Genomic DNA, 27825 nt, shown 5'->3' on the forward strand with positions numbered 1-27825 from the left:
TTCTTTCTTCCAACTTGATTTATGATAATTATTCATTTTACATTGTTTTTTCTTATTTTTGCTATTTTGATCATGTTGAATATAAAATTTTTTTAACCTTTGTAGTTTGAAAGTTCTCTTCTACTTTCCCATTTCATTATTGCTTAGCTTCCCTTTCTTGTTACTAAAATTAGGTCCATGTGTTTTTTCATTATTTTAAAACAAAATATCACTTATTTCCTTACTAAGAATGTATCTTTTTCTCTAATTGCCATATCCCATTTGGAAGAGACCTTTAGAGTGCTGTTAGAACATTTTCTCCTTTCCCCCTCCCTACTGTTTCTCCCTAACCTCCTAACTCTTGGGTTTTGCTGAGATTGTTTAGTTACAGATTGTCAATAAAATTTACCTTGCAGTTGTCAATAGTTTCCCTTTCTCTCTATTTCAGTAATTTTTATTTACATTTATATTACAAATTTGCAAAAAATATCTGTCATTGACACACACATACACACACACACCTGTGTGTGTGTGTGTTGCAAGGTTCATTGCTCCTTGATGTTTTTACTTTTCCCATTTTCTCTTACCAGGACTCCTCTGTTTCATTTGTTGTTTGGTTAAAGTGTTTTTTCAATTATTTTCCTCAGGTGTTTCACTGAGTCATATTGTTTCTGAATCTGCCAGATATCTTGGCTGGATAATGAATTCTTAGATTTAAATTCTCTCAGTATTCCACATATATTATTCCACCTTCATCTAGCTTACAGAATTGCAAATAAGAAGAACATTTTTTTTTTAAGTTTTTTGAAAATTACTTGTTCTTTCCTGCAACTTAAAAGATTTTATCTCTTGTATTTCAGGAATTTAACCAGATGTGCTTAGGTTTTTGCGTGTGTGTATGTGTGTGTGTTTTCTTACCAGTCTTGGCTGGAGCTTGTGCCTTTTCTATCAGTTGATTCACAATCTTCTACAGTTCAGGGAAAATTCTATTATTGTTTTAGTTATAGTCCTTCCTCCATTGGTTTCTTTTTCTCTTTCTAGATCACACTGTTTCTAGAGATCATACATTTCACGAGTTGTCCTACTAAATCTGTTTATGGTCAACAGAAGGATCATAGACAAATATTTATAATACAAGGGGATATCTGGTATTTTACAAGAAAGGCACAAACATGTGCTCTTCTGTTTGAAAGCAAGGAGTACTAACTGATATTGTTGGAGTGTACTTTTATGATGTTCTGCTTTTTAGATATAGTTTCTGGGTAAAAAAGTACTCCCAGTACTCAGGATTTGGCATCATCTCCATTATGCCATGTTTCTAACTTAAAATTTTTGCCCTCTGTTTACTTTATTATTTTATTTAATTTATTTTTTTGTCCTGTGTATATTTTAAAGCATACCTTGGCATAGTCTCAAAATTACAAACTGTAAACTTAACCATCACAAATATTTTTGTGCCTGAAGTACTTACTACACTTATAATAATAAATATTCCTTTGGGTATTCAAGAACTAATCTTAAATATGTTAGAGGGTTTCCTCTAATGCTATGCTTAGCAAATTCTTTGTTAGCTCAAAGATGTTAAAACCCTGTTTTAAAAATCTGCATATGTGTCTTGCTATTTTTAATTATATAATAAAAATTTTTAAATATTAAGGAAAATTTAATTTAGTTCACCTACACTTAAAAATAAATATATGACTTATTCTGTGTTCTTTTTTGGAGAGGGACAGGATGCCACAAATGCAATAAAAGGAGGAGAATTAAATGCCTCTAAAATGGTAGAAAATTGCAGTTTAACCCTTCATAGATTAAGAGCAAAATTGATAAGACTCTTTCTTTTTACTATTATCCCAACAGTTTTACTTATTTAACTAAAGTACTCTAACTACAAACGTCTTATCTCACCTCACCAAGATGCAAATGAGACTGTATTGATAGCTCAGATTCAAAACAATTTCCCTTAAAATTACGATTCGGGCAGTGGGATTTCTTTCCAGGCTTTCTTCTTTGTTATTATTTAGACATATGTAATATTTACCCTTAAATCTCTGGATGCAGAGACTTTATTTATTTGTAGATTGGCATGGCACTAGAATTATATTCTTATAAAAGTGTCATCTGGGTTTCAAACATAGTTGAGAAACATCTTATCGTCTTGCTAGATAAAATAATTTTTTCTTGACAAATACTGTATGCTGTCACTTATATATGGAATCTGAAAAAGCCAAACTCATAGAGAGTAGAATGGTGGTTACCTGGGGCTGGGGGAAATAGGGAAATGTTCTAACTTCCAGTTAGAAGATGACTAATTTCTGGAGATCTATTGCACTGCCTTGTGATTATAGTTAACAATTGTGCATTATACTTTGAAAGCTAAGAGCAGAGTTTGAATATTCTTACCACAACAAAAGAAATGGTAATTATGTGAAGTGATGGAGATGTAAACTAATGGTACGATGCTAATCATTTTGCAATATTTAAGTGTATCAAATCAACACATTGTGTACCTTAAACTTACACCATGTTATATCTCAATAAAGCTGGAAAAATAATTGTTTGTCTAAAAGGATAATTGTTTACTTAAAATGTTGAAATCTTTTGGACTTGAGATACTGTTGTGATTGAGTTATATTACTTAGATATTAGGTTGATGAAACCTAAGTAATTAATCAAAAAGTAATTATGGAGGTCCACAATTCACAGAAGTGATAAGCTGGTAGGTATTCAGCTCCTTGGTTGAAGTTTAAGCAACTTGAAGAAATACCTTCCGCTTTGGTATTTTCCCATGTTAGTGGAGACTGATACATTTGCTGGGTGATAAGGATGGTCTCTGGACCTAGAAAGACACAAATTTCCCTCTTTTATTAATAAATCTTCCCCCAGAGGATCCAGGACCCCATTCAATGCTATATCTTTCGTGTCATACCTTTCTCTATTCATTCAGTTCTCAATGAAGGCAACATTTCCCTTTCCAAGCATGGAGGCCAGATTTTTTTAAAAACAATTTTATAAAATAAGTAATTTTAGCCTTCCAATAATATTATTGATACAGCTGAAAACTAATATTCTGTTTCTTCATTTGTCCCACCCTCCTCAACCCATTATACTCAGTCTTTTGCCTCCACCTCCCCACTGAAATTGCTCTGTCAAAGGTCCCCGAAGTTCTGACCAATCCAATTTAAAGTTTTCTTCCTTGACCTCTCTGTGGCATTTGATAGCCATTGACTGCTCCTTGTAGCTCCTTTCTATAGACTTCAGTGATGCATTAATTCACCTGACATCCAGCTATTATTTATTGAGCACCCATAAATGTCAGGCAGAATGTTAGGCATTGATGATATTTCAATGGGCAAGACATGCATTTTTCCCCCACGCAGATGTTTTACTCATTTAATACAGTGCACATTATCACACAATATTTATTACACAAGATCTAGTATTAGACTTCACTTTGAGACCTGGCTCTGCTACCTACAATTGGGTAAACATGGGCAAATTTCTTAACATTCCTCACCTTTAAAATGGGTGCAATTAAAAATATCCAGTTGATAGGAATTTTTTAAATGTTAAAGTAATATACAAAAATGTTTGGCACACTGCTTGGTACTAATATCTCCATTCTTACTGGAACTACCTAATTCAATCAATATAACCTTATAGAGACACTGCAGCATCTCTTTGACTGCTATCTTTGACTCTGGTCTTGTCACACTTAAGTCCAACTTCTGCATTGCTGATTAATTAGCAGCTCATCCCACCACCCCTGCTCCACAGCCATTATACACTTACTACTTGCTCTTCCCTGATTCTGCTGGGCTCTTTCACCTCCCTGCTTCATTCATATTTCATTACTGTCCATCTGTTAGAGTGCTCCTTCCTTCCTTGTTGGCTTTTTGAACACCTACTTTTTCTTAATATTATCTTTCAAACTTTATCTCCCTGAGGAGAAAGTCAGACATTCTTTTTCCCATACTGTCATAGCTCCTGTATGCCTCTGTTACAGCCCAATCATCTGTAATTTAATTATCTGTGGGGGCCCATGAGAGAAAAGTTGTCTTGGTAGCTTTTGATGTGACACAACTGTAGCTTTAAAATTGATTCTAGATGAATGTTTAGTTTCTATGAATGAATACTTAGTATCCATGTGCTGAGCATTATGCTAGTGATAGGTATGCAGACATATATGCCCTCAAGAGGTGCACAGTGTGAAGTTGGATAAGGGACAAAAGATTCATTCACTATTTCATTTTCAGTTAAAGGATGTCAGAATTTAAGCTATTCATTTTTTTGAAGGGATGAATTAATAGTAATTTAAAATTCCTTTAATTTACCTGCTAATGAAAGCAGTTTTATTGTAAGTTTTGCCTCTTTAAGAAATGTATTTTTATATACCCAAATGTCAAGCTTCTTGTGATAAGAGCAGATGAGCATTGTTTCTATGTTTCAGGTGATTTACTGGAAGTAGGGTGTTTGCATCAATTATAAGTGGAATCTTGGGAGTGAGACTGAGCTAAACTACTTTCTCTGTGCTTTCTAAATTTTGAGATGTTTAAAGTGCAAGTCTTGGGTATTGATTCATAGCATATTTGCAGAAGTTGAAGTGATCATTCCCTAGTTCTAATTTTTCAAGCTCTAAGAATTTTTTTATTTTCTCAGCTTGCACAGTTTAACAATTGTGAGACCAAAAATATTTATTAGTTAATTGAATACTGTGGTGTATATAGAATTGCCATGTATGGTATTTGCATATAATATTAAAAATAATTTAGTTTTTCTTTATTGATACAAGTCACTTTAGCACCCTGGTAGGCTTTAGCATTATCATTTGAGACTTAATAACCATTGTATCTTAGGTACAGAAGTGCTTTTTAAAGCAACAAGGATTGATAGACTGCTGTACTCACAAGTAGTTTTAATTTTGTTGCCTCTGGTGAATTTACTTACTTGTTATTTTCTGTATGATTCTTTGGGATTATGACATTTGGAAATAGGACATAAGCTTACTGTATTATATCTGTGTTCTTAATAACTGCGAGGGCATTTTTAATGTTATGAAAAATGCAAGTTAGAAGAAATTCTCTTTTTCTCGTCTGTGCATAAAGACCCTAAGTCCTTTAAGACACAACTCTGCAAAGTGTAGAAGCAATCCATGGAATATTTTCAGTGGCACGTGGAATTTTGTTGTTCAGCAAATATAGTCAGATTATAGGAATTTTTATTTATTCTGAACTTAGTTTTTAATAAGAATTTCATAATTAAAAATTAATAGCAGCAAATAATACTGCCATTGAAGGGACATAAGTTTAATTTGTATGTATTAGAAATTTTTAGTTACAGTATAGTGATGGTGATGTAAGGATTTTGTATAGAAAGACGTTTTAGTGAAGGGCTTTTCAGACAGCTAGTAATTAAACCAGGAGAGAATGGTTTATAATCCAAGAGAGAAGAGCAATTTAGGAGGAAGAGTTGATGAACACTATAAAACTAAAGGAAAAAAAAAAGTTAAATAATATGACAAAACAGGATATATTGGTGTAAATAATTACAAAAGCAGTTTTAATGGAGCAGTTGGAGCCAAATTGCAGTGGATATCATCTATCTTGTTTTCTCTCTTTCACACCAGGGAACTAGTTAGAAAACTGCTATTATAATCAATTCTGCTGGCATTATTGTTAGTGAATGCAACATATGTTGAAGTTCAATCTTGTAACATTACAATGTGAGATGAGTAGTGATGTTTTTATCCTAGGAGGTGACTTTCTCAGCTTCTCTTGAACATCAGATCTATGAAACTAAAATTAATGTGAAATGCTTCTTAATAACGGGACTGATTTTCACTTAAATTTTCTACTTCTCATTTCACATGGATTTTAAGAACTTCTTTGTCAAACTAACTTCTTAACTTGGCTTCCACAATATTTAGACTCTATGGTAAGTTCTCAAAAAATATTTGATGTGTTTGGACTCTATTTTAAAACAATATTATTGACTCTGTTTTATCCCCTCACTTCTGGATGGGGAGAACTCATAGGGAATAATAAAGTAGGAGCAGCAAACTAAGCCATAGACAGCCCAGACTACTTTGCATTCTAACAGGACACTAACAAAGTGACCTGTCTTTTCCTGTCTGATTTTCAGGACCTCCTTATAAGATGAGATAGATAATGAAATAAAATATGAATATGTAAACTACATGTACTGATTTCAGCCAAAGTCAGAGAAGCACTAGGGTGACTCTACATAGAAGCTTTCTTTAGGATACAGACTCAACTCTTTTTATCTGTGCTGTACTCTTCCTCAAGGGTGGATCTAACTAGATTATGTGTGATTCTGCTTCTAATTACTATATAATGCATTGTGTGTGTGTGTGTGTGTGTGTCTGTGTGTGTCTGTTTATTTATTTATTTATTTATTATTATAACCATTATTATAAGGTAGATTTCCTTTTGCCATAGCATCTTGGAATAAGTATGAACCGAGAAAACTTAAAGACTTTTAACTCTGTCTGGTCAGATTCCTACTCTACTTTTGTCTGCTCTCATTTTTGTGAGTGAAAGAGTGAATGCAAATCATTCCACAGTTTTAATTCCTTGTTTTGTCTCTCACTTCCTGGGGTCTAGCTGACCTGCATGATTTTCTCAGAGATTACTAATTTAAGCACTTCTGTTTATGCAAGATAACCTGATGCCTTTCTCTGCTCATGTACCATAGATTCCCTCTCTGGTTATATTTCCTACTTAACAAGTGAATTGTGATAAGTAAAATAGTAATATTGAATGGACATAATAAACAACTTTATAATAGCCTCTTAAAATTCTTTAACGATGAGGGAAATTGTTAAGGAAAATATATTATTCATGATAATTACAGCAAATGGAGTATAGTATTGAAAAGAAAAGAGAACAGCTAGATTAGCAGCATTTAAAAACTTCATGCTGCAGGGTTTGAGGGGAGGGAGGAATGAATAGGTGGCACACAGAGGATTTTTAGGGCAGCAAAACTATTCTGTATGATACTATAATGGTGGGCACATGTTACTATACATTTGTCAAAACTCAAGTATATACAACACGAAGAATGAACCCTAATGTAAACTATGAACTTTGGGTGATAATGTTATGTCAGTGTAGGTTCATTGATTGTAACAAATGTACCACTGTAGTGCACAATATCAATAGTTGCCAGGGGAGGGGGTTATGTGTGTGGGGGGCAGGGGGTACATGGAAAATATCTTTATATTCTGCTCAGTTTTGCTATGAATCTAAAATTGCACTAATAAAGTCTATTTTAAAACAACAACAAAAAAGTTGATGCTCATTAACATCTTAGAAGCGTCCAGAAAATGAACGGAAATTTACTTTCTTTAACTCAAAATGAATGACTTAACCTATTTGGGAAATTTGTGTACCCAAGGGAAATACCTCTCTTGCTTCTCTCACTAGCTGCCTCTTCTGGTAAGCATTAAAAAAGCTGTGAATTCAATTATTTTTATTATACTTTATTAACATTTGCTTCCATTTACCTCTAGGTTTGAAGTTTGAGGAAATTCAAGAAAGATTTGGTGAGGAGTTCTTTAATATATGCTTTGATGAGAATGAGAGAGTCCTTCGAGCTGTAGGTGGCACGTTGCAGGACTTTTTTAATGGCTTTGATGCTTTGTTGGAACACATTAGAACTTCTTTTGGAAAACAGGCCACTCTGGAGTCACCATCATTCCTATGCAAAGAGCTCCCTGAAGGTAATCTTATGCTCCACTACTTCCACCCTCACCACATTGTGGGGTTTGCAATGCTTGGAATGATTAAGGCTGCAGGAAAGAAAATCTATCAGCTGGATGTAGAAGTGGACCAGGTTGCAAATGAGAAACTGTGCTCTGATGGTTCAAACCCAGGCAATTGTAGTGGTCTTACTTTCCTTATCAAACAATGTGAAAATACTAGTATCACGAAGAACCTTCCACAGGGAACCTCCCAAGTTCCTGCGGACCTCAGAATTAGCATCAACACCTTCTGCAGAGCCTTCCCTTTCCATTTGATGTTTGACCCCCACATGACAGTCCTTCAGCTGGGGGAAGGCCTAAGGAAGCAGCTGCGATGTGACACTCACAAAGTGCTCAGGTTTGAGGACTGCTTCGAGATTGTTTCTCCAAAGGTTAATGCCACCTTCGAAAGGGTTCTGCTGCGACTGTCCACGCCATTTGTGATTAGGACCAAGCCTGAGGCTTCTGGCACTGAGAATAAAGACAAGGTAAGTGGCTATGGACTTGATATGGGTGATGGGAACTAGGAGATTTACATAATTATTTTAGTAAATTACATGATGGCAGTACTTGTCATTATTTAGGCAAGATAACCTAGAGTGTCATTTAGAAAATTACTTGTCCCTGGATATATGTAAAAAGATTTGGCCTTATTCCCAGCCATTTTGCATAGTGTCTGCCTCTTTCATTAATTTATTTCATCATATAAAAAGAAAACATTTATTAATACTACCCATAGTAATTACAAAAATGATAAGACTCACTAAAAACTGGATACTGTAAACCCATGACTATTTCCACTGTTTGAACTCAAACTATGAGAGAAATAGTAAGACTGATTTCAACATTGTGGGGATCGCTTGCCTTATTCTTAAATATTGCATAAATATAGGTAAAAAGCTAGCTACATTTTGAATACGTTATGTTTTAAATTTCATAATCTAGGAACATCTGGTTTACATCCTATTACTTTCTTAATATGCAGAATAATGTATCAAGTGACTATCTCAAGATTTCTCTTCTAATTAAATTTTAGTATTGAAAAAGAGACATTTCTTTAGAACATGTTCACTTCTTGAGAGAAGACACTGGAATTATTCTTTTAAATTTAGGGAATATTAAAGCTATTGGTTTTGATTTATAGAAGTACAATATTTGGCTAGAAGTGTTTGAAGCATTTTTGGCCTTAGAATTGAAGTTAGTATTATTGAAAATGTGCCTGAAGTAGGATATATTATTACCAATGTTGATTGCTTTATATATTTTGTAGATTTGACAACAATTAATTCAATTTAAAGTTACTGCTTCAGATTTTTCCCCCTATATTTCATCTTGTATGTCTATTTAATTTGTATACCACAGTAAGAAATAGACACAGTGAAATGATGACTCAGATGTCAAGGCCCCCTGCCAGTTCCAATAATAAGGAACTGTGCTCATTGAGAAGATGCAATTATAATTTAAACATGTTAGTGGCAGTTTAAAAATAAAGCAATAGGCAGGATTTTTAGTTAGAATAGGGATGGAAATCCTCTCATTCTCTGTGCATTTCTGCTTATTCACCTGGGTTTGCCAGAATGGGACATTTGGGAGGCTACAGTTTAGCCCAAATAAAATTATAATCAATAAAGTAAAGTTATGGCATGGAATCTTAACCAGATGAGTAATATTTATGAATTGTTATGTTCCAAATTCCAAATTTATAGTTTCCTAAAACATGGAAAGAAGAAAATCAAGGTTAAAAATTATGATCCTGTTGATAAATTTGACCTTGATATTCATTATTTTTCCCATAATTGCTGGTCTTATTAATAACTCCATGTTATCTGAAGTTTCTAATTTTGTATTGGGCTTTGATAAGAAAGTTCTAATTTTCAATAATGTAAGATATTTATTCTTTAGTCTACAGTGAAGGCTTTCATTTTAATTTAACTATTTTAGCTCTGCACTTAATACCAATGGACTACCACCCCTGCCATCAAAAAGAAAAACAACAAAAACAAGAGCTAATCATACAGCTGAATGATGGTAAATCATTTGCAGAGTGAACTGTAATGCTTTTGCTAAACCATGATCTTTGTCATTTTGTGTTGTCAGTAGTGTTAACTATATAACTACAGGTAGAACACTCTTGTAAGCAATTTGGTGAGGTAGCCATCATCCTAGTTTCAAAGAATTTACATCTTGATTCTGCAGTAATGAGTTATAAAGACATAAGTGTTTGTTACCAGAAGCAAAAATATCACTGAGAGGCATCTGATGCATTTTCAAAGAGAGGCAAAGGGGAATCTGAGTTTTCAACCATGAAAAGCTCATCCTTTTATCAATACTAAGTTAGAATAATTCTCTAACAAATTAGGCTGCCTACCTCGGAAAGTTATTTGTGAAGATTAAATGACACAATCCATGTAAAATTCTTATTATATCTTTGTTGAATAAATGTTCATTATTGTTACTTCTACCACTATTATTATTATTATTGTTCCTTTCCCCTTGTCACATTCCTCCTATCCTCTCTTCTTGCCTTATGGAAGTTAGTACCGGAAATCAGTAGGTTGAATAATTTTAGAGAAATATCAACTCTACCTAACATCTTCACAAAATACGACTTGGGTTTGTCTTCTTAATAATGACTAGAAGACCATTTGTCACAAATCCTGTAGGAGCTTTGTTTGAATCTGCTTTTTTATTTATAGGCTATCATTGTTTTAAAACCCCTAGTCTCTTTTTCAAATTCACTAAAGTTTGGAATCAAGTTTTTATTACCTGTGTCTATTAATATATTTTATGTTCACTTGTTACAGCACTTTGTTGTGTCAGTGGCTTCCAAAATAAAATGCACTGGTTAGCTTAGGCAAAACCTGAAACAGCAATGGATTTGAGAATCAATAAATGAGTTCCTTTAACATTTTTTTTTCCTTAGTAGCAATGTTTCAAAGAACATTGTGGAAGGAGTCCAGCATTTGAAATACATCATCCCTATGATACAGCAATGGCATGCTATTCATCTTCACTTTTGTTCTCAAGGTTAGAACTTAGGAAAAGCATAATAACAACAACACATTTCTTTTTCGATCCCCAGAAATATCATCACATTTTGCCTTATTAATTAGAAGCTGCAAAACAAATATCAGGAGATAATTTTAAAAGACTAAAGGAAGAATTAACCTCTGATTTTCTGTGGTCAAATCAGTTTCCAAAATGCTCCTTTATCTTTTCTAGACATGTGCCCATTATTTTTCTGACATGGTGATTGAAAAGTTTAAAATATATTTATTAATCTTACCAATCCATGATGACGCTGTTGAGAGACAAATTTCATCCAGTTGTTAAGAATACATTATTTGACTTCAACTTAAAATTAATTTAATTTGGGAAAATGTGAGCATTCCTTCTCTGTTCAGATCATAATATTCTATTAGAGAATTTCAAACACTGAACAATATTTTAGTGATGGACAAAATGACACTAGGACTTTTTCTATAAATGAGCACTATAGAACATAGATGTACAATAACTTCGATCAAAATTATCTGGAGTTTTCTTTGCTCTTATAATTATAAATGAGATATTTAATTTTAATTTTTAATGTTTATTTCCTCTAGAATTTCTCCCTGACCATAAACTACCTTTTAAAGTGGGTTAGACAAATTTAGATTTTTTTAAATTGAAGTATAGTTGATTTACAGTATTATATTGGTTTTAGGTGTACAGCATAGTGATTCAGTATTTTTACGATTATACGCCATTAAAAGTTATTACAAGGTAATGGCTATAATTCCCTGTGCTATAAAATATATCCCTGGTGCTTATCTATTTTATACATAGTAGTTTGTATCTCTTAATCCCGTACCCCCAATTTGCCACTCCTCTTTCCCTCTCCCATTTGGTAACCACTAGTTTCTTTTCCTTCTGTGTGAGTCTATTTTCATTTGCATATACATTTGTTTGTAGTATTTTTTAGACTCCACATATAAGAGTTATGTAGTATTTGTCTTTCTTTGTCTGACTTATTTCACTAAGCATAATATTCTCTAGGTCCATCCACATTGCTGCAAATGACAGAATTTTATTTTATTTTTAAATGGCTGAGTAATATTCCACTGTATATATCTTCTTTATCCATTCTTCTATTCATGGGCACTTGAGCTGCTTCCATACCTTAGCTATTGTAAATTGTGCTGCTCTGAACATTGGGGTGCATGTATCTGTTCAAATTAGTGTTTTCATTTTTATATACTTAGGAGTGGAATTGTGGATCATATGATAATTCTACTTTTAGTTTTTTGAGCAACCTCCAGACTGTTTTCCATAGTGGTTGCACCAATTTACATTACCACCAATGGTTTACAATGGTTCCCTTTTCTCCACATCCTCTCCAAAATTTGTTATTTGTAGACTTTTTGATGATAGCCATTCTGATAGGTGTGAGGTGATATCTTGCTGTCGTTTTGATTTGCATTTCTCTAATAAGTAGTGACATTGAGCATCTGTTCATGTTCCATTGGCCATCTGTATGTCTTCTCAGAAAAAATGTCTTTTCAGGTTTTCTGCCCAGTTTTTCATTGGGCTGCTTGTTTTTTAGATACTGAGATGTATGAGCTGTCTATATATTTTAGATATTAACCCCTTGATGGTCGTATAATTTGCAAATATTTCCTCTAATTCCGTAGTTCTTATTTTCATTTTGTTGATGGTTTCCTTTGCTGTACAAAAAATTTTAAGTTTTATTAGGTCCCATTTGTTTATTTTTGCTTTTATTTCTTTGGTCTTAGGGAACAGATACAGAAAAATGCTGCTCGATTTATGTCAGTGTTCTGCCTATGTTTTCTTCTAGGAGTTTTATGGTTTCCAGTCTCACATTTAGGTCTTTAATTCATTTTTGGAGTTTATTTTTGTATATGGTATGAGGAAATGTTCTAAAGTCATTGTTTTACATGTTTTTTCAACACCAACTTGTTGAAGAGTCTGTCTTTTCTCCATTGTATATTCTTACCTCCTTTGTCATAGATTGATTGACTGTCATAGTGTGGGTTTATTTCTGGGCTCTCTATTCTATTCAGTTGATCTATGTGTCTGTTTTTGTGCTAGTAGTATGCTGTTTTGACTACTGTAGCTTTGTAGTATAATCTGAAGCCTGGGAGGGTGATATCTCCAGGTCTGTTCTTTATTTCTAAAGATTGCCTTGGCAATTTGGGGTCTTTTTTGGTTCCACATGAATTTTAGAATCATTTGTTCTAATTCTGTGAAAATATCATAGGTATTTTGTTAGGGATTATGTTAAATCTGTAGATTGCTTTGGGTAGTATGGCCATTTTAACAATATTAATTCTTCTAATCCAAGAGCATGGGATATCGTTCCACTTCTTTGTATCATCTTCAGTTTCCTTCATTAATGTTTAATAGTTTTCAGACTATAAGTTGTTCAGCTCCTTGGTTAAGTTTATTCCTAGCTATTTTATTCTTTTTGCTGCAATTTTAAGTGGGATTTTTTTTTTTAACTTTCTCTTTCTGATCTTTCATTGTTAGTGTATATAATGCAACAGATTTCGATATGTTGCTCGTATCCTGTAACTTTGCTGAGTTTATTAGTTCTAATAGTTTTTAGATGGAGTCTTAAGGGTGTTCTATGTAAAGAATCATATCATATGCAAATAGGGACAGTTTTAATTTTTTACCTTCTAATTTGCATTCCTTTTATTTATTTTCCTTGTCTGATTGTGTCACTAGGACTTCTGATACTGTGTTAAATAGAAGTGGTCAGAGTGGGCATCCTTGTCTTTTTCCTGAATTGTTCCCATAGGTTTTGAAGTGTTGTGTTTCCATTGTCCTTTGTCTTGAGCTATCTTTTTACTTCCTCTTAGATTTCTTCATTGACCTAGTAGCTTTTTAGTTACATGTTGTTTAATCTCTACATGTTTGTGTTTTTCCCATTTTTCTTCCTGTAGTTGATTTCTAGTTTCATACCTTTATGGTCAGAAAAAATTACTTGATATAATTTCTATTCTTAAATTTGTTGAGACTGATTTTGTGGCCTAGCCTGTGATCTATCCTGGAGAACATTCCATGTTCACTTGAAAAGAGTGTGTATTCTGCTGTTTTTGGATGTAATGTCCTATAGTTATAGAGTCCAAATGGCCTAGTGTGTCATTTAAGAACACTTTTTCCTTATTGATTTTCCATCTAGATGATCTGTCTATTGATGTCAGGGGAGTGTTAAGGTGCCCTACTCTTATTGTATTATTGTCAATTTCTCCTTTTTATGACTGTTAGTATTTGCTTTCTATATTTAGGTGTTCCTGTATTGGGTGCATATATGTTAATGAGTGTAATATCCTCTTCTTGCATCAATCCCATTATCATTATATAATGCACTTCTTTGTCTTTTATTATAGCCCTTGTTTTAAGTCTATTTTGTCTGATATGAGTATTGCCATCCCTGCTTCCTTGTCATTTCCATTTACATGAAATAACTTTTTCCATCCCTTCACTTCCAGTTCACTGTGTGTCTTTCACCCTGAAGTGTCTATTGTAGGCAGTATATTGAAGAATCTCGTTTTCAATCCAGTCAGCCACCCTGTGTCTTTTGAATGGAGGGTTTAGACCATTGATACATAAAGTAGTTGTTGATAGTATGTGATTATTGCTATTTTATTACTTGTTTTTTGGTTGTTTTTGTAGTTCTTCCTTGTTCATTTCTTCTGTTTGTTTCTTCCCTTGTTGTTTGATGATTTTTTTTTAGCAACATGCTTGTGTTTCTTTTTGATTTTGGTATATGTAATTGTAGGTTTTTAATTTGTTGTTATCATGAGATTCACATATATTAACCAATAATTATATTTACTTGTTTTAAACTGGTAGTCATTTAAGCTCAAACACATTTTTAAAAATCTACATTTTTTTATTCCCTTCCCCCAATTTTGTGTTTTTTATGTCACATTTTACACCTTCATGCTTATCCCTTAACTGCTTATTGTAGTTATAGTTGCTTTTACAATTTTTTGTCTTTTAATCTAAATACTGGCTTATTTAAGTGGTTGATCTTCAATCTGTACAGTATATTTGTCTTTCCTAGTGGAAATCCCTTTCCTATAGATTCTTTCTTTTCCATTTAGGGAATACCCTTCAACTTTTTTTTAGGGTAAGTTTAGTATTGATGAATTCTTTTAGTTTTTGCTTTTATATGAAGTTTTTTTTTTTTTTTCAATTTCTCCAATTCTAAATGATAATCTTGCTGGGTAGAGTATCCCAGGTTGCAGATTTTTCCCTTTCAGGACTTTGAATATATCCTGCTACACCTTATGGTCTTTAAAATTTATGCAGAGAAATTAGCTGATAGACTTATGAGGGTTTCATTGTATATAATTCTTTGTTTTTCTCTTGCTGTCTTTGGAATTCTCTATCTTTAACTTTTGCTATTTTAATTATGATACGTCTTGGTGTAGATCTCTTTGGGTTCAGTGTGTTTGGAACTCTCTGTGATTCCTGTATCTGGATGTCTGTTTCCTTCTTTAGGTTTGGGAAGTTTTCAGCCATAATTTCTTCAAATACATTTTCAATCCCCTTCTCCCTCTTTTCCTTTTCTGGACACCTGTAATGCAAATTTTGGAATGCTTAATGTTATTTTAAAGATCTCTTAAATTGATTTTTTTTTTTTGGATTAGTTTTTCTCTCTGCTGTTCTCATTGGGTGATTTCTATTATTCTATTTTCCAGATCACTTATGTGTTCTTCTGTATCAATTAGTCTGCTACTCATTCTTGTAGTGTGTTTTTTATTTCAGCTATTGAATTATTCATTTCTGATTGGGTCTTTTTATATTTCCTAGTTCCTTGTTTAGAAAATTTCTTCTCCTTAATACAGTTAACATTTTTATTACCAATGTTTTGAATTTTTTATCTGGTGAATTGTTTATTTCTGTTTCATTATTTATTTTTTCAATGGTTTTCTCTTGCTCTTTCAACTGAGAGTAGTTCCTCTGCCTTTTCATTTTAGTTAACTTTCTCTACTTCTATGAATTTAGTTGAAACAGTTACCTATTTCAGTCTTGAAGGGATTTAGGGATTTTCTTATGTGGAATCATCTCTATGCAGACTATGTGTGCCCAAGGCCTTTGATGGGAGGGCTGGACTTGACATGGACAACAATTACGTCTTTCCTCAGTGTGTGCTGGTAACTATCGCCTTGACAGTGGATGGGGATCCAGGTAGAGGGGCTAGAGCCAGCAATGGACATGAGGTGGGACTTCTTCTCTGCTCAGTGGCCATCACTGCCCTGTCAGAGGTGGGGGTCTGATCTCAAGTTCCTGGAGCAGAAGCCCTGAGGGTTGACCTTGAGCTGGCTCTGTTCCTTTTAAGTGTGTATTTTTTCCCTCTCTCTGCCCAGGGACTTTTGCCTCAGAGGAGCTGAAGTAGTAGGGTCCGGGGGCAGAGGTCTGCTGCGCAGCATGTGTAGGTGTCTACAGCTCTACTGAGATGCAGCCTCAGCTGCAAGCCCCCTTTGTCACTCACAGGTGGTCATTGTCCTCTGCTTACACCACCCCCATCCTGTGTAAAGCTTCTCTCCTGGGCTGATGGGGTCCTGGGTAGATTCCTGGTGTGTGCTGGAAGGTTAGCTGTGGTTGAGTGGAGGCCATCAGATACCTGGGCTGCTTCTGAGGTGCTGCTTGAGTAAGTGCCAAAATGGCCACCTCTGCCCCACCTGAGCTCCCCCTGGGACTGGGTTGCCTCTGTGTCCCATGGTCAAGTCTTCTCTGGTCCTTCCCACCTTAGATGCAGTGCCATGGCATGGCATGGAGTAAGTGGGGCTGGGTGTTCACTTGACTCATGCTGGGGCATGCTGAGAGGCAGTTGCAGGATCCCCAGCAGCTGCCAGAGCAGACCTGTCTCTGACCTGCCTCTGGGGCTAGCCAGCATATGTTCACTTTTCAGGAGCTGAGTCCAGTCTTTTCCCTACCCTTCTATTTGTTGCAGTGGACCTCCAACTATACAAGGGGGTGTGTCTTCTCCACATAGGCCCCAGGACTGGAACGCCCAGTCTGTGGCTCTGCCTGCTCACCCCCCAGGGTACTCACCTGAGTGTTTGTTCAAGTAATTGCCTTTTCCTCTGAGTCCCCTCTCAAGCGTACAGGTCCCAACCCAATTGCTATTCTTCCCTTCCTACCCAATTACATGTTTCTTGCTTACAGTCTTGGTTGAACAGGAGTCTTTCTTCTAGTTTCCAGTTAGTTTTCAGTGAGAATTGGTCCACATATATATTTACTTTAGATGTGTTTGTGGGGAGAGGTGAACTCCACATCCTCTTACTCTGTCATCTTGATCTCACTGCTTCCAAATTGAGATTCTGATGCAGATATTACTGAGGTTCATGCTGGCTTTCTTTCTTGATTTTTTTTAATGCCTGTAATGTTAAAATTACTGTAGAGTAAGTGTTATGTTACTATACAGTTACTGTATTCTGTATATATAAAGGACAGGGTAGATGATTACATGGTCAATAATATATTCCTTACAGTAATCCTCATGTTTAAAGTATACATTTTGCCATGTTTTTATTTTTGTTAGCAGGAAAGACTGCAACTCTGAACTTACAAAAGAAAGTGACCCTACTGTAGATCAGACATTATTTAGTTCTAGTGTAGGTTATGATGAGTGGGAAATTAGCCCCTTTCATTAAAACTTGTTCAGAATCTTTCTTTAATTGTTCCTTTTATATTTAACTTAGAATCATTTTTTTTAGCTGGTAGCTTTCAGATTCAGTAAATTAAAATCTGAAGAGCTATTTTGAGTGTGTTGTCTACCTCCCAATTTTTAATGGTGCTCTCTTTATTTATATTAACATTTTTTATAAGTAAACAGTGCAATTATTTTTAGTAAATGTACATAATTGTGCAACTATCACAACAATTCAGTTTTAGAACACTTTATCACCCCAAAGTATCCTGTGCCCATTTGCAGTCAATCCCTGCTCTAACTCCCAACCCCAGGCAACCACCGGTCTACTTTCATCTCTATAAGATATCATTTCTAATAAATATATCATACAAATATGTAGTCTTTTTTTGGTCTGGCATAATGTTTTTGTTTTTTTTTCGGTACGCGGGCCTCTCACTGCTGCAGCCTCCCCCGCTGCGGAGCACAGGCTCCGAACGCGCAGGCTCAGCGGCCATGGCCCATGGGCCCAGCCACTCCGCGACACACGGGGTCCTCCCGGACCAGGGCACGAACCCGCATCCCCCGCATCAGCAGGTGGACTCTCAACCACTGCACCACCAGGGAAGCCCTGGCATAATGTTTTTGAGGTTTATTCATGTCATAGCATGTATGAACAATTTGTTCCTCTTTGGTACTGAACAGTATTCCATTGCATAGATATACAACACTTTGTTTACCCATTTATTAGCTGATAGACACTGGATTGTTTTCACATTTTGGCTATTATGAATACTGTTGCAATGCATGCAAGAGTTTTTCTTCCATACATTTACATTCTCTTGGGACAATTCCTAGGAGAGGAATTACTATGTCATATGATAAGTATATGTTTAACTTTTTAAAGAAATTTCTACACTGTTTAACAAAGAGGCTGTGCCATTTCACATTTGAACAGCAATGTATGGGGGTTTAGGTTTCTTCACATCCTCACCAACTCTTCATATTGTCACTCTTTTTGATCATAAGCATCCTATTGGGTGCTGAGTGATGGGTGTTTAATGTACATTTCCCCAATGATTAATGATGTTAAGCATCTTTTCTTGTGCTTATTAGCTAGTGGTATATTTTATTGTGGTTGTATGTCTAGTCAAATATTTTGTTAATTTTTTTTTTTTTTTTTTTTTGTGGTACGCAGGCCTCTCACTGTTGTGGCCTCTCCCGTTGCGGAGCACAGGCTCCGGACGCATGGGCTCAGCAGCGGTGGCTTACTGGCCTAGCCACTCCGTGGCATGTGGGATCTTCCCAGACCGGGGAACAAACCCGTGTCACCTGCATTGGCAGGCAGACTCTCAACCACTGCGCCACCAGGGAAGCCCGTGCCACCAGGGAAGCCCTTTTGTTCATTTTTAATTGTGGTTTTTGTCTCCCTATTATTGAATTGTATTTTTTTTTGAGAGTGTACAATTTTATTTCATTTTATTTATTTTTTAACATCTTTATTGGAGTATAACTGCTTTACATTGTTCTGTTAGTTGCTGCTGTATAACGAAGTGAACCAGCTATACGTATACATATATACCCATATCCCCTCCGTCTGGCGTTTCCCTTCCACCCTCCCTATCCCACCCCTCTAGGTGGTCACAAAGCATGAGCTGATCTCCCTGTGCTATGTGGCTGCTTCCCACTAGCTATCTGTTTTATATTTGGTAGTGTATATATGTCAATGCCACTCTCTCACTTCGTCTCAGCTTAACCTTCCCCCTCGCCATGTCCTCAGGTACATTCTCTACATCTACATCTTTATCCCTGTCCTGCCCCTAGGTTCATGAGAACCGTTTTTTTTTTTTTTTTAGATTCCATATATATGAGTTAGGATATGATATTTGTTTTTCACTTTCTGACGTACTTCACTCTGTATGACAGACTCTAGGTCCATCCACCTCACTATAAATAACTCAATTTCATTTCTTTGTATGGCTAAGTAATATTCCATTGTATACATGTGCCACATCTTCTTTATCCATTCACCTGTCGATGAACACTTACACTGCTTCCATGACCTGGCTATTGTAAATAGTGCTACAATGAACACTATGGTACATGACTCTTTTTGAATTATGGTTTTCTCAGGTTATATGCCCAGTAGTGGGATTACTGGGATGTGTGGTAGTTCTATTTTTCGTTGTTTAAGGAACCTCCATATTGTTCTCCATAGTGGCTATATCAATTTACATTCCCACCAACAGTGCAAGAGTGTTCCCTTTTCTACACACCCTCTCCAGCATTTATTGTTTGTAGAGTTTTTGATGATGGCCGTTCTGACTGGTGTGAGGTGATACTTCATTGTAGTTTTCATTTGCATTTCTCTAATGATTAGTGATGTTGAACTTCCTTTAATGTGTTTGTTGGCAATCTGTATATCTTCTTTGGAGAAATGTCTATTTAGGTGTTCTGCCCATTTTTGGATTGGCTTTCTGCTTTTTTGATATTGAGCTTCACGAGTTGCTTGTAAATTTTGGAGATTAATCCTTTGTCAGTTGCTTCATTTGCAAATATTTTCTACCATTCTGAGGGTTGTCATTTTGCCTTGTTTATGGTTTCTTTTGATGTGCAAAAGTTTTGGGTTTCATAGGTCCCATTTGTTTATTTTTGTTTCCATTTCTCTAGGAGGTGGGTCAAAAAGCGTCTTGCTGTGATTTATGTGAAACAGTGTTCTGCCTCTGTTTTCCTCTAAGAGTTTGATAGTTTCTGGCCTTACATTTAGGTCTTTAATCCTTTTTTTTTTTTTTTTTTTTTTTTGTGGTACATGGGCCTGTCACAGTTGTGGCCTCTCTCGTTGCAGAGCACAGTCTCTGGACATGCAGGCTCAGTGGCCATGGCTTACAGGCCCAGCCCCTCCACGGCATGTGGGATCTTCCCGGACCGGGGAATGAATCTGTGTCCCCTGCATTGGCAGGTGGACTCTCAACCACTGTGCCACCAGGGAAGCCCTTTCATCCATTTTGAGTTTATTTTTGTGTATGGTGTTAGGGAGTGTCCCAATTTCATTCTTTTGCATGTAGCTGTCCAGTTTTCCCTTCACCACTTATTGAAGAGGCTGTCTTTTCTCCTTTGTATATTCTTGCCTCCTTTATCAAAGATAAGGTGACCATATGTGCATGCATTTATCTCTGGGCTTACTATCCTCTTCAATTGATCTATATTTTCTGTTTTTGTGCCAGTACCATACTGTCTTCATTATTGTAGATTTGTAGTATAGTCTGAAGTCAGGGAGCCTGGTTCCTCCAACTCCGTTTTTCTTTCTCAACATTGCTTTGACTATTCAGGGTCTTTTGTGCTTCCATACAAATTATGAAATTTTTTGTTCTAGTACTGTGAATAATACCATTGGTAGTTTGATAGGGCTTGCATTGAATCTGTAGATTGTTTTGGGTAGTATAGTTATTTTCACAATGTTGATTCTTGCAATCCAAGAACATGGTATATCTCTCAATATGTTTGTATCATCTTTAATTTCTTTCATCAGTGTCTTATAGTTTTCTGCATACAGGTCTTTTGTCTCTTTAGGTAATTTTATCCCTAGGTATTATATTCATTTTGTTGCAATGGTAAATGGGAGTGTTTCCTTAATTTCTCTTTCAGATTTTTCATCATTAGTGTATAGAAATGCAAGAGATTTCTGTGCATTAATTTTGTATCTTGCTACTTTTCCAAATTCATTGATTAGCCCTAGTAGTTTTCTGGTAGCCTCTTTATGATTCTGTATGTAAAGTGTCATGTTATCTGCAAACAATGACAGTTATACTTCTTCTTTTCCGATTTGGATTCCTTTTTTTTTCTTTTTATTCTCTGATTGACATGACTAAAATGTCCAAAACTATGTTGAATAATAGTGGTGAGAGTGGGCAGTCTTGTATTGTTCCTGACCTTAGTGGAAATGTTTTCAGTTTTTCACCATTGAGAACCATGTTGGCTGTGGGTTTGTCATATATGGCCTTTATTATGTTGAGGTAAGTTCCCTCTATGCCTACTTTCTGGAGGGTTTTTTATCATAAATGGGTGTTTAATTTTGTTGAAAGCTTTTTCTTCATCTATTGAGCTTATAGTATGTTTTTTATCCTTCAGTTTGTTAATGTGTTGTATCCCATTGATTGATTTGCGTATATTGAAGAATCTTTGCATTGCTGGGATAAACCCCACTTGATCATGGTGTATGATCCTTTTAATGTGCTGTTGGATTCTGCCTGCTAGTATTCTGTTGAAGATTTTTGTTTCTGTGTTCATCAGTGATATTGCTCTGTAGTTTTCTTTTTTTTATGACATCTTTCTCTGGTTTGGTATCAGGGTGATGGTGGCATCATAGGATGAGTTTGGAAGTGTTCCTCCTTCTGCTATATTTTGCAAGAGTTTGAGAAGGATAGGTGTTCACTCTTCTCTAAATGTTTGATAGAATTTGCCTGTGATGCCATCTGGTCCTGGGCTTTTGTTTGTTGGAAGATTTTTAATCACAGTCTCAATTTCAGTGCTTGTGATTGGTCTTTTTATATTTTCTACTTCTTCCTGGTTCACTCTCAGAATGTTGTAACTTTCTAAGAATTTGTCCATTTCTTCCAGGTTGTCCATTTTATTGCCATATAGTTGCTTGTAGTAATCTCTCACAACCCTTTGTATTTCTGCAGTGTAAGTTGTTACTTCTCCCTTTTCATTTCTACTACTGTTGATTTGAGTCTTTTCCCTTTTTTTCTTGATGAGTCTGGCAAATGGTTTATTAATTTTGTTTATCTTCTCAAATAACCAGCTTTTAGTTTTATTGATCTTCACTATTGTTTCCTTCATTGCTTTTTCATTTATTTCTGACCTGATCTTTATGATTTCTTTCCTTCTTCTAACTTTGGGTTTTTTTGTTGCCATTTCTCTAATGGCTTTATGTGTAAGGTTAGGTTGTTTATTTGAGGTGTTTCCTGTTTCTAAAGGTAGAATTGTATTGCCATAAACTTCCCTCTTAGAACTGCTTTTGCTCCATCCCATAGGTTTTAGGTTGTCGTGTTTTGATTATCATTTGCTTCTAGGTATTTTTTCATTTACTTTTTGTTTTCTTCAGTGATCTATTGGTTATTTAGTAGCATATTGTTTAGGCTCCATGCTTTGTATTTTTTACAGATTTTTTCCTGTAATTGATATATAGTGTCATTGCGTTGTGGTCGGAAAAGATACTTGATACGATTTCAAGTTTCTAAAATTTACCAAGACATGATTTGTGACCCAAGATATGATTTATCCTGGAGGATGTTTCATGAGGACTTGAGAGGAGAGTGTATTCTGTTGTTTTTGGTTGGAATGTCCTGTAAATATCAATTAAGTCCATCTTGTTTAATGTGTTATTTAAAGCTTGTGTTTTCGTATTTAGTTTCATTTTGGATGATCTGTCCATTGCTGAAAGTGGGTTATTAAAGTCTCCTACTATGATTGTGTTACTGTCGATTTCCCCTTTATGGTTGTTAGCATTTGTCTTATGTACTGAGGGGCTCCTATGTTGGGTGCATAAGTATTTACAATTGTTATATCTTCTTCCTGCATTGATCCATTGATCACTATATAGTGTCCTTCTTTGTCTCTTTTAATAGTCTTTAATGTCTATTTTGTCTGATATGAGAATGGCTACTCCAGATTTCCTTTGATTTCCATTTGCATGGAATATCTTTTTCCAACCCCTCACTTTCAATCTATATGTGTCCCTAGGTCTGAATTGGGTCTCTTGTAGACAGCGTATATATGGATCTTGTTTCTGTATCCATTTAGCTAGTCTATGTTTTTTGGTTGGCATTTAACCATTTACATTAAGGTAATTATCAATATGTATGTTCCTATTACCATTTTATTAATTGTTTTGAGTTTGTTATTTTGTGTCTTTTCCTTCTCTTGTGTTTCCGGCATAGAGAAGTTCCTTTAGTATTTGTTTTAAAGCTGGTTTGTTGGTGCTGAATTCCCTTAGCTTTTGTTTGTCTATAAAGGTTTTAATTTCTCCATCGAATCTGAATGAGATCCTTGCTGGTTCGAGTAATCTTGGTTGTAAGTTTTTCCTTTTCATCACTTTAAATATGTCCTGCCACTCCCTTCTGGCTTGCAGAGTTTCTGGTGAAAGATCAGCTGATAACCTTAAGGGGAATCCCTTGTATGTTATTTGTTGCTTTTTCCTTGCTGCTTTTAATATTTTTTCTTTGTACTTAATTTTTCATTGTTTGATTAATATGTGTCTTGGCATGTTTTTCCTTGGATCTGTCCTGTCTGGGACTCTCTGTGCTTCCTGGACTTGACTGACTATTTCCTTTCCCATAATAGGGACGTTTTCGAGTATAATCTCTTCAAATATTTTCTCAGCCCCTTTCTTTTTCTCTTCTTCTTCTGGGACCCCTATAATTAGAATGTTGGTGCATTTAATGTTGTCCCAGAGGTCTCTGAGATTGTCATCATTTCTTTTCATTCTTTTTTCTTTATTCTGCTCTGTGGTAGTTATTTCCACTATTTTATCTTCCAGATCATTTATCCGTTCTTCTTCCTCAGTTTTTCTGCCATTGATTCCTTCTAGAGAATTTTTAATTTCATATATTGTGTTTTTTATCATTGTTTGTTTGCTCTTTAGTTCTTCTAGGTCCTTGTTAAACATTTCTTGTATTTTCTTCATTCTATTTTTGAGCTTTTGGATCATCTTTACTATCATTACTGTGAATTCTTTTTCAGGTAGACTGCCTATTTCCTCTTCATTTGTTTGGCCTCATGGGTTTTTACTTTGCTCCATCATCTGCTGTGTATTTCTCTGTCTTCTCATTTTGTTTAACTTACTGTGTTTGGGGTCTCCTTTTCACAGCCTGCAGGTTTGCAATTCCCATTGTTGTTGGTGTCTGCCCCCAGTGGGTATGGTTGGTTCTGTGGGTTGTGTGGGTTTCCTGGGGGAGGAGAGTGGTGCCTGTGTTCTGGTGGATGAGGCTGCATCTTGTCTTTGTGTCTGACAGGACCATGTCCGCTGGTGTGTTTTGGGGTGTCTGTGAACTTGTTATGATTTTAGGCAGCCTCTCTGCTAATGGGTGTGGCTGTGTCCCTTTCTTGCTGGTAGTTTGGCATGGGATGTCCAGCACTGGAGCTTGTTTGTCTTTGAGTGGAGGTGGGTCTTAATGTTGAGATGGAGATCTCTGGGAGAGCTCTCACCGATTGATATTACATCAGGCTCGTAGGTCCCTGTTGGTCCAAGGTGCAGTACTTGGCTCTCCCACCTCAGATACTCTGGCCTGGCACCGGCCAGAGCACCAAGATCCTGTCAGCCACATAGCTTACATGTAAATGAGTTAAATTCTCCAATCCAAAGGCACAGGGTGGCCAGACTTCTGCACTCTGCTCAGTCCTCCTGCTGGGCATTGTCCTCCTGCCGGGCATTGTCCTCCAGTCCTGGTTGATATGGAGAGACTGCTTTGGATCCAGATCCAGCTGCATTTCCTGGCATCTAGAAGTAGCAGCTGTTGCCCCCATCTTCCCCTTTCCTGCCACAACTCGTCAGGATACTGGAGTATCCGAGGTTCCACCCCTCATGCTGCTCACAGTGCTGATCCCATCGGTATTGATTTTTGTCATAAGAATTCACCGTTATTTATTTAATCATTCTTTTATCGATGGAGTTGAAGATATTTCCATTTTTATTATTTTTTTGGTGAATAACTTTTATACATGGATCTGTGCCTGCCTTTCTGTTTATTATCTTAGTAAACTTGGTGACTCAAGGGTATGGATATATTTAAGGTTCTTAATATATATTGTTAATTTTATTTCAAAGAAGTTTTACCAATATACCTTCCCAATGTCAGTAATAATTGTGCCAGATGACCCAGCATTTGCACTCTTGAATATTATCCCAGAGAAACAAAGAATTATCCTCATACAAACACCTATACAGGAATTTTTTTTTTTTTGAGGTATGCGGGCCTCTCACTGTTGTGGCCTCTCCCATTGTGGAACACAGGCAGGCTCAGCGGCCATGGCTCATGGACCCAGCCTCTCTGCAGCATGTGGTATCTTCCCAGACTGGGGCATGAACCCGTGTCCCCTGAATCGGCAGGCAGACTCTCAATCACTGTGCCACCAGGGAAGCCCTATACAGGAATTTTAATAGAGAATTTATTCATAGTAGCTAAAAACTGGAAACAAGCTAGGTGTCCTTTAATGGGCAAAAGGTTAAACAACCTGTGGTCTCTCCATATCATGGAATAAAAAGGATGACACTGTTGATAAGTGCAAAACTTGGATGAATCTTCAAAGAATTATGCTGAGTGAATATGACAACCCCAAAAGATAAAATGTTGCATGATTCCATTTATATGAATTTTTGAAGTGAGAAAAGAAAATGAATAGCTTAGTAGTTGCCTTGGTTTAAGGATAGGGGAGGGACAAGCAGCGCCAAATATGGTTATAAAGGGGCCACACAAGGAATCCTTGTGAGGATGGAACTATTCTGCATCTTGACTGGTGGTGGATACACAAACCTATATACATGTGATAAAATTGCATAAAACTAAATACACACATCATTGAATCCAAGTTGGGAGATCTTTAGTGCAAGACTGGTGGTGGATTGTATCAATGTTAGTATTTATTTTGTGATATTGTGTTGTAATTTTGCAAGATGTTAACACTGGGGAAACTGGGTAAAGGACATACGAGATCTCTATTATTTTTTACAACTGAATATTAATCTACAATCATCTCAAAATAAAAAGTTTTATTAAAAACAATGATGTATGAAATTTATCATGTAGCTTTAGTAATTTCTATATAATAAAAGTTGTGTTCTTTGATGACTTTTCTGTAATGTAATTAGGAAATTGTCCCTTTCTTTCTACTATTACTAGCCAATAGGTATTCATTCAGTATACAGCTGAAACATTTCCTTGTTTCCCTGCCCCCATATTCTTCTTTTACGTTTTAGTAATTTTTGCAGTGCAATATGTATCACAATTACAAAAATATTTATTTATCTTCTAGCCATTTTGTTTGGACATGATCACACATCTTTCACTGATGTATCTCTACGGTAGCTCCAACCTAAGCCTGATTTTTAAATTTTTGTTTTTGTTTTCTTCAACTATAGTGTAATTACCAAAGGACTACCAGTTTAGCACTGGTTGTATTAGTGCATAGTGAACTGATTTGTATGCTGGAGGTCAGTAAGAAATGCTGTTAAAAGTGTTCTCTTATCAAAAAAGATACTGATTTTACTTTTGAAAAAAATTATGGATGATTTTTATTTTCATCTTTATTGACATTTATTTTTTAACATCTTTATTGGAGTATAATTGCTTTACAATGATGTGTTACTTTCTGCTTTATAACAAAATTAATCAGCTATAAATATAAATATATACCCATATCTATTCCCTCTTGTATCTCCCTCCCTCCCACCCTCCCTATCCCACCCCTCTAGGTGGTCACAAAGCACCCAGCTGATCTCCCTGTGCTATGTGGCTACTTCCCACTAGCTATCTATTTTACAATTGGTAGTACATATAAGTCCATGCCACTCTCTCAGTTCTTCCCAGCTTACCCTTCCCCCTCCCCATATCCTCAAGTCCATTCTCTAGTAGGTCTGCATCTTTATTCCCATCCTGCCCCTAAGTTCTTCTTAATATATATATATATTTTTAGATTCCATATATATGTGTTAGCATGCCTTATTTGTTTTTCTCTTTCAGACTTACTTCACTCTGCATGACAGACTCTAGGTCCATCCACCTCACTACAAATAACGCAATTTTGTTTCTTTTTATGGCTAATATTCCATTGCATATATGTGCCACATCTTCTTTACCCATTCATCTGGTGATGGATACTTAGGTTGCTTCCATGTTCTGGCTATTGTAAACAGAGCTACAATGAACATTGTGGTACATGACACTTTTTGAATTATGGTTTTCTCAGCGTATATGCCCAGTAGTGGGATTGCTGGGTCATACGGTAGTTCTATTTTTAATTGTTTAAACAATCTACACAGTGTTCTCCATAGTGGCTATATCAATTTACATTACCACCAAGAGTGCAAGAGGGTTCCCTCTTCTCCACACCCTCTCCAGCATTTATTGTTTGTAGATTTTTTAATTCTGACTAGTGTGAGTTGATACCTCATTGTAGTTTTGATTTGCAATTCTCTAATGATTAGTAATGTTGAACTTCCCTTCATGTGTTTGTTGGCAATCTGTATATCTTCTTTGGAGAAAAGTCTGTTTAGGTCTTCTGCCCATTTTTGGATTGGGTTGTTTGTTTTTTTGATATTGAGCTGCATGAGCTGCTTATAAATTTTGGAGATTAATCCTTTGTCAGTTGCTTAATTTGCAAATATTTTCTCCCATTCTGTGGGTTGTTTTATCGTCTTATTTATGGTTTCCTTTGCTGT

At 35.7% G+C, this 27825-nt stretch overlaps 1 protein-coding gene across 4 annotated transcripts in view; it reads left to right on the forward strand.

Annotated features, from left to right (window-relative positions):
• GUCY1A2 (guanylate cyclase 1 soluble subunit alpha 2) overlaps window positions 1–27825 on the forward strand; it is a 426827-nt gene that overhangs the window by 69034 nt on the left and 329968 nt on the right. For all 4 annotated transcript variants that reach the window (XM_079928804.1, XM_079928806.1, XM_079928807.1 and 1 more), the window contains exon 4: window positions 7511–8229. In XM_079928804.1, the coding sequence (XP_079784930.1) occupies window positions 7511–8229 (719 nt within the window). The remainder of the gene's footprint in view (window positions 1–7510; window positions 8230–27825) is intronic.

The sequence above is a fragment of the Stenella coeruleoalba genome (assembly GCF_951394435.1).
Source record: "Stenella coeruleoalba genome assembly, chromosome: 8".
Taxonomy (NCBI): Eukaryota; Metazoa; Chordata; class Mammalia; order Artiodactyla; family Delphinidae; genus Stenella; species Stenella coeruleoalba.